Raw genomic sequence first — 7,575 nt, 5'->3', positions numbered from 1 at the left:
CACACTGCATACCAGTCACACTCAAGAATGAGTCACACCGTGACATCACCCTGTCTCCAAAAGCTGTCATAGCAGAGATACACGCTGTCAAGAGTGTTCAACCTGTCAAGCCCCTTGACTCAGACTCCCCCACAAAACCTGACCAAAAACCAAACCTTGACTTTGACTTCACTGACTCTCCTGTACCCAACGTGTGGAAAGAGAGGATAACAGAGAAATTAAGTTCCATGCCGGAGGTGTTTACGAGCTCGATTTTGGCCGCACTGACAAAATCAAACACCACATAACACTCAGTGACGAGACGACATTCAAACATAGGCCAAGACCTATACACCCCCAGGACATAGAGGCTGTGCATACCCACCTCCAGCAACTCCTTGATGCAGAAGTCATCCGTGAATCGGAATCACCTTTCTCCTCGCCGATTGTAGTCGTCAGGAAAAAGAATGGCGACGTCAGACTCTGCATAGACTATAGAAAATTGAACACACAAACAGTAAAGGATTCATATGCCTTACCTAATCTTGAAGAGTCCTTCTCGGCATTGACCGGGTCCAGGTGGTTCTCGGTGCTCAATCTCAAATCAGGCTTCTATCAAATAGAGATGGAGGAAGCAGACAAACACAAAACTGCATTCGTCTGCCCTCTAGGATTCTTCGAGTTCAACAGGATGCCTCAGGGGATAGCACGTTCCAGAGGCTTATGGAGCGTTGTATGGGAGAGTTGAACTTGAAGCAAGCCCTAGTTTTTCTGGATGACCTCATCATCTTCTCCTCGACACTGGAGGAGCACGAGGAAAGGTTGATGCGCGTGCTCAACCAACTGAAAGAGTTTGGCTTGAAACTGTCGCCAGGGAAATGCAAGTTCTTCCAAACCTCTGTAAAGTACCTCGGCCACATCGTGTCTGAAAAAGGTATCAAAACCGATCCTGACAAAGTAGCAGCATTAAAAACCTGGCCAAAACCAAACAACCTGAAAGAACTAAGAACCTTCCTGGGTTTCTGCGGTTATTACCGCCGGTTCGTTAAAGACTACTCAAAGATCGTGAAGCCACTCAACGAGCTCACCGCTGGCTATCCGCCGCTGAGAAAGCACGCTAAGAGGTTTATGAAGACTGTGAATGTTATAAAAGTGTGTGTAAGCTGTGTAAATGAAAGATGTGTGCAGTAATTAGTGCGGGAGACGGAGCCGTGAGATAAAAGAGGCCGCTCCGCTGCCATTTTGAGTTGAAAAAACAGCGTAGCAGTAACGTTACAACTGTGAAAACTGTGAAATATTTATTTGTGTAACGTGAGGATTTAAAAAGAGATTTGTCGTGTTTATGACCTGTTATACAGGTCAGGTTTTTTTGCTCGGTTGGAAGCTCGGTCGGAGCGAAGATTGGTCTGCCATGTGCGGGCGTGCACATTCACGGACGGGATTCAAGATGGCGAGCCAGACCCAGACCTTCAGCTCATCTTCTCCATCGCATCATTGAGGAAATCCTCTGCGTGTGGTAACTCGCTGCCAGAGTGGTAGGAGTATCAGGAACTAGTTTGAACTGAACTGAACAGAACTGATTTGAATTATTATTTTTGGACTGAATCGACCTGAAACTTTTCTTTGAACTGAACATTTGGATTCACATTTGGCCTTGAACTTAAATTTAAAGTGTCATACTTTTTATTTTCATGTTTATATTTTTGAATGTGATTGAATAACTGTGGTCCACTTTGATTTGATTGTGTTTTGAAGGTTTATTCTTACCTGTAAAAGAAAGAAAAGAGTTGACTCAGGAAGAAAAATAGGAATCCTAAAATAGGTACAACCTAGGAAATAAAAGAGACTGGTCTAACTTAAATTAGATTAGCTTTACTAAAATAAACTAGGTGTACTAAAGAACAAGAAGAAAGGGTGAAATACATTTTTTCATCTATACTTACCTTAATATTGGGAACCTGCAGGGTATTTTTGGGTTCGTGTACTGTGTTTTATATGTGTTTTGTGCATTCAGTAAATTGCCGGCCTTTTATACTTAAAGAAACGGTCTCTGGTGTGATTATTCTTGCTCCCCACTCCTTAGAGCCTAGAACTGGTCCAGTGGCGCAGTTAGTGGTGTGATACCGGTGCTACAAATGGCAAACATCCGGTCAAGCTCCGTCTCTTCTTCTGTGTTTTTGTAGCAGAAACAGTGCCGCATAAGGGCCTGGAATATGTACTACAGCGCGCTGAGTCGTTTTCAGTGGATTCGTCTGGACGCGGATTTTCTTGAAACGACGCCAAGGCAAAACGGAGAAAAAAAGTTTGTTTTGCTTCGTCTGGACGGGCCCTAAGAGACCCTCTCACGATTCACCAAGCTTCTTTTTTTTTTTTTTATCAGTGCACCAAGAGAGACGATTGGTCAGTAGGCGGTGTTTTCTCCACGTTGATCTCTTATCAGTTCTTAACATGTTTCCCCGTGAATTTCAACACCCAATGTTGGCTACCCTACATTGCAGTCACTACTAACTTACCTGTTGCCTTGTTGAAAGCTCCACACAAATGTTTTACCTCAGTGACTCAGTGTCTCCAGCTCTTTTCAGTGTGGAGCTTCATGCCCAACATTCAGAGGGATCAGAATATTACCTTTAGATCCTACAATCCCTCCTCTGGCCGATAAGTACGTATTGCTAGTGCAACAACCAAGATGTAGTCCCTCACCTGCCCGCCCATGACAAAAGCCAATTGGAATTGCACACAACCAAGCTTGTGGCACTGCTACTGAGACTTTACCCTGGTTTCCTCAGTTCTGGATAAGATTCTGCCTTACAAAATTTAAATTGAAAGTGATAGGTTACATTTCCTCTAACTGATTAAAATTTAACACTTCTCATGAAAACTTGAAATACTAGGAAAATGTGGAACATTGGATTTTAATATCATAGCTGGCATAACTAATCTGGTCCGACTCTGGTGGTAAGCGTAATCCGCTAAATGTCTGTTTAAATGCTAAGATGTGCTTCATTTTATAACAAAGGCCGAACATGAGACAATGGAAAAGTGAAAGGTTGAAGATGGAAAAGGAATAAAAGGAAGGCTGAATCTGTGCAGAAAAGATGATAAGGAAGTAGCAGATGGAATGGCTTAATAACTAAGTAAATAATAAATCATGAAAGAAAACAAAACCTACTGTGCTAAATGCATCGAGAAATATTCAAACTATTGTTTTCTTTTTGTCCTGCCTCCAGAGCTCCTTGATGAGGGCAGTCAATGTGTACCTGTCAGTTGTACTTAGAGACAACGAGTCCACTAGGGAGACCCAGTCTGCTGCAACTCCAGTCGATCTCCGGACAGCGTTTGGGTCTACGCCGACACTAAAAGCGGAGGTGCTATGGACTTTTCATACGGTAACTAAGCACCAGTCATATACTGGTAATGAGAACATTGATGAGCTGTTCCAGATGATGTTCCCGGATTCAGAAATAGCAAAAACATTTAAGTGTGGAAAAGACAAGACGGCGTACATAGCGCGATTTGGATTAGCCGATTACATCAAGAGAGACCTCATCTCCAAAGTTAAGGGACCGTTCGTGCTGATGTTCGACGAAAGCCTGAATCAAACGAACAAGACCAAGCAGTTGGACCTGCATGTGCGTTTTTGGGAAGGCGAGCGGGTCCAGTCAAGGTACCTCGGATCCCAGTTTATGGGGCATGCAACGGCTCAGGACTTACTGAAACATGTCAAGGTAAGTAACATTGCATAATTTAAAAAGAAACTTTTTTCATGATTTTTTTTCTTATCATCAGGACATAATACCAGAAATACTGAACATAGCATTGCATAATTTTTATTTTAATTTTTCATGATTTTTTTCCTTATCAGCACATACTAGATAAAAATACCACTCTTTAGTGACAGCTTGTGTGTATGTGTGGGTGTGTGTCTTGGGGTCTATGTGTGTGTATGTGTGTGAGTGTGTGTGTATGTGAATGTATGTATTTATGTATCTCATGTATGCATATGTGGGGATGGGAGGGTCAGGTTTTCTTGATTTTCTTTTCTTGTTTCTCTTTGTTGTTTTTTATCCTCTGTGAGGCACTTTGTGCTACCCAGTGCCATATGAATAAAGATTGATTGATTGATGACCAGAAGTAAGAGAAAAAGACTCAGACAATACCTTGAACTATAAAATTGCAATGGTCAGATTTAATGTTTATTTATTTTCATTTCAGGAGTGTGTGGAGCAACTTAACCTCAGGAACCTAGTGTCCATCTCCATGGATGGGCCCAATGTGAATTTCAAATTTTTGCAACTTTTCCAACAAGAGTATGCAGAACTGAATGGAGGTGCTCAGCTTGTTTCCGTGGGTAGCTGTGGACTGCACACATTGCATAATGCTTTTAAAAGTGGATTCACCATGTGGCAGCTGGACAAACTTTTGAGAGCCATGCACTACCTATTCCACAATGTACCAGCAAGGAGAGAAGATTACAGCGCTGTCACAAAATCCACCACCTTCCCCTTACCGTTTTGTGGTCATCGGTGGATATAGAACTTGCCTGTGGTAGAGAGGGCTATTCAAGTCTGGCCATCACTTCAGCAGTATATGGATGCAGTGAGAAGAAAGAAACTCCCAAACCCGGGTACAGCATCCTTTGACACAATCGAAGCAGCCATGAAAGATCCACTCATCTTGGCCAAGTTAGAGTTCTACATGACTGTTGCCAGGACATTAAATCCCTTTTTGAAGAGGTATCAAACAGACGAGCCAGTGATGCCTTTCTTCAGCAAAGACTTGGCTGAACTGATCAAGGTAATGATTTTTATGGAAAGCACACCACATGATCATCACAGCATTCTTGTCACTATAGATAAGACCTAGCTAATTGGTGTGTTCACTGTGTTATTGAAGAATAGATACATGTACAGATACATTTGTCAGTTTTTGTTGATGCATTAGAATTTTGATAATGATGCATTGTGGATACAGGGGACTAATTTTGAGATTCTCTTTTGACAGAGTCTACTCAGGCGCTTTGTCAAGCGAGAGGTCCTGCAAGACATCAGCACACTGCAGCTAACCAAACTAGATGTAGCTGATAAAAAAACCTGGCACCAGCCAAAGCACATCGACATCGGCTTGGGTGCTGAGTCAGCCCTCAAGGTAGTATGATCATTTAGAAAGATAATTTTATAAATTGTAGTCAGGATGCAAGCAGCACATGTCATTACAATACTATTTACAGCTATTCCCTTTTCAGAGCAGCAACAGTTCAGAGCTCAGAGTCCTTCAATTTAGAATGGACTGCATACAGGGACTGTCAAACATCGTCAGTAAAGTGCAAGAGAAGAGCCCCCTGAAATATCCAACAGTTAGGCACATGGCGTGTCTGGACCCCTCTGCCATTTTCAGAGACCAAGACAGGTGCAAGAGGCAGATGAAATGTCTTGTTCAGACATTTCTGCAAGACAAACAGCTAACAGGAGGTGTTCCTGCTGGTAGGAATAGTTGTGGAATTTTAGTTCTGGTTTTGAACAAAAGTAAGAGGTCGGCACTAGCATAGTGATCAGTCAATAGTCTGTGTGTTACAGCCAGACTTTTTTGCTACACTTTTAAATTGACAAATAATTTATTAGTAACAGGCCAATCATTGACATAAATTCACATAATCAATTGTAGTACTATTTCTACAAGTTTCTCTATTTTCAGTTGACTTATAATTTTCTGTGCGCTTTTTTTTCCTCTACTGGATCTCTTACTTTTGTTATTTTTTCTCCACATGGTTTTGCACCTGTTCTGTGTGCATTTTCTCATGTGTTGTATTGGAATAGGCTTTGACATTGTACACTATTATAACCAAATTTAGAACAGTGACTTTCTTCACCATTATAACCATTACAGGATGTTGATATAATGTAATGACTTATCTACTCCCTTTTTCTTGTCCCCTTTTCTGGTGTCTATATAGGTGATCTCATTCTCCAACAATTTGAGGCCTTCCTGTCCCTTGAGAGCAGAAACGAAGAGTTCCCCTCCTTCCAACCCATGCAAGAGAGGCTAGACACCTTCTTGTACGGTTTCCTTCGCAGGCCCTATCCGGAACTTTGGACATTTTGCCAGAAGCTGCTCATTTTGTCCCATGGACAGGCCACTGTGGAGAGAGGTTTTTCGGTAAACAAGGAAGTTGAAACGTGTAACATGCAGGAGGACACTGTTGTTGCGCACAGGCTTGTGTGTGATTATGTCACTCAACATGGTGGGGTGACCAAGATTCCCATCACGAAAGAGCTCTTGACTTCTGCAGCATCAGCCAGGTCCAAGTACCGCGTCTACCTTGATCAAGAGAGAAGGAAGAAGGAGTCTGATGAACAGGGAAAGAAGCGAAAGGCTTTAGAGGATCACCTGGAAGAACTAAAAAAAAAAAGGAAAACTGTCCAAGAGGTTTCTGAAAGTCTGGCCAGAGATGCAGACAAGCTTGCAGAAGAGGCGGAGGGCAAGGCGGGCACTCAGATGGCCCAGCTCATCACGAAATCAAATGCTCTGAGGAGGAGCTACAAGGAAAAATTAGCAGAGCTCAAGAATATTGTGGAGGAGATTGCAGCCACGGGACAAGAGCTCAGATAGTTCTTTTGTGCATGCACACGCAGGCAGGCACACACACACATAATGGCCGTTGCCTGTTTACTTGTTTTGCCAGTTTACCAATATAGTTTGGCAATTTTTTTATTCTAACTTCCAAACAAATCTTGGTTCAGAGGTTTCTGGTGTTTTTAGTTAGGTTAATCGTTTTGTATTCCAATGTGAAAGACCTGTGAATAAATTCATATAATTTGCAAGTAATTCCGGGCCTCCAGTTTTCCTTCAAGTCTTTTGTACTTTTTTGCCAGTATCGATGTGAAACGGGTCTTAAATTGTATTCATTATGGTCTTAAAAAAGTCTTAAAAAGTCTTAAATTTGGCTTGTTGAAACCTGCAGAGACCCTGTTGGACAGAGGGGAGAATAGTCAAAAGCATAGGATGCATATCTAAAAATGTATCAGAATAAAAAGATCATATACAGTGCCTTGAAAAAGTATTTGCCCCCTTCCTGATTTCTTTGTTTGCATATTTGTCACACTTAAATGATTCGGATCTAATTTTAATACAAGACAAACGACCAAAAAATGCAGTTTTTAAATGATTATTCCGTCTTGAACGGACTGAGTAACCTTAAAAATGAAAACAAATCAAGAAAATAAACAAATGAAAAGTAACCAAGGTGGGGTAAACTGCATGCCGAGAGGGGTTAGTATACAGTAATGCCTAATAAGGGACGTTGTCACCACTACACACAAACCAAATCAAACTGGTTCTAAAATACTCCAATTTACCTATTCCCAGCAAGCTAATGGGACTTGACCACACTACAAGAACACACATGCAAGATGCCTACTCTATTTAACTCCCCCCCCCTTCTTGACATGGCAGAAAACCCCACAAAGAAAATAACGGATGGCCCTGTAATTAAAACAGCTAAGAAGTAGACCAAGAATCTAATAGCATGGAAAAAACAGTGGTTTGCTCCTCTAAAAATCCTGGCTTGTTGCAGGTGACTGGAATAGAAAATAAAAAAGT

The 7,575-nt window shown here is 41.7% G+C and overlaps 1 protein-coding gene across 2 annotated transcripts; it reads left to right on the top strand.

The window, feature by feature from the left end:
• Window positions 1–4,537: 4,537 nt before the first annotated feature.
• LOC311016796 (uncharacterized protein) lies at window positions 4,538–6,929 on the top strand. Of its 2 annotated transcripts, none has more exons than XR_014597537.1 (3): window positions 4,538–4,773; window positions 4,981–5,124; window positions 5,222–5,567. XR_014597537.1 is itself a non-coding variant. In XM_084014737.1 (3 exons), exons 1-3 carry the CDS (start codon window positions 4,567–4,569, stop codon window positions 6,020–6,022), a joined length of 444 nt encoding a protein of 147 aa, XP_083870863.1. In that variant the 5' UTR covers window positions 4,538–4,566; the 3' UTR covers window positions 6,023–6,929. The 2 variants fall into 2 exon arrangements, 1 of the variants encoding a protein (XP_083870863.1); XM_084014737.1 differs by lacking the exon at window positions 5,222–5,567 and adding an exon at window positions 5,930–6,929.
• The last annotated feature ends 646 nt before the right edge of the window (window positions 6,930–7,575 follow it).

Source organism: Eutrigla gurnardus (genome assembly GCF_963514095.1).
Source record: "Eutrigla gurnardus genome assembly, chromosome: 8".
In the NCBI taxonomy this organism is placed as follows: Eukaryota; Metazoa; Chordata; class Actinopteri; order Perciformes; family Triglidae; genus Eutrigla; species Eutrigla gurnardus.
Note: the sequence above shows the minus strand (reverse complement) of the source record. Positions and strands in the feature narration are given on the sequence as shown.

Coding starts and splice junctions, on each gene's coding strand:
- LOC311016796 (XM_084014737.1), top strand. CDS start 4,567: ATGGATGCAGTGAGAAGAAAGAAACTCCCAAACCCGGGTACAGCATCC. Junction 4,774..4,980: donor ACTTGGCTGAACTGATCAAG/GTAATGATTTTT, acceptor CTCTTTTGACAG/AGTCTACTCAGGCGCTTTGT. Junction 5,125..5,929: donor GTGCTGAGTCAGCCCTCAAG/GTAGTATGATCA, acceptor GTGTCTATATAG/GTGATCTCATTCTCCAACAA.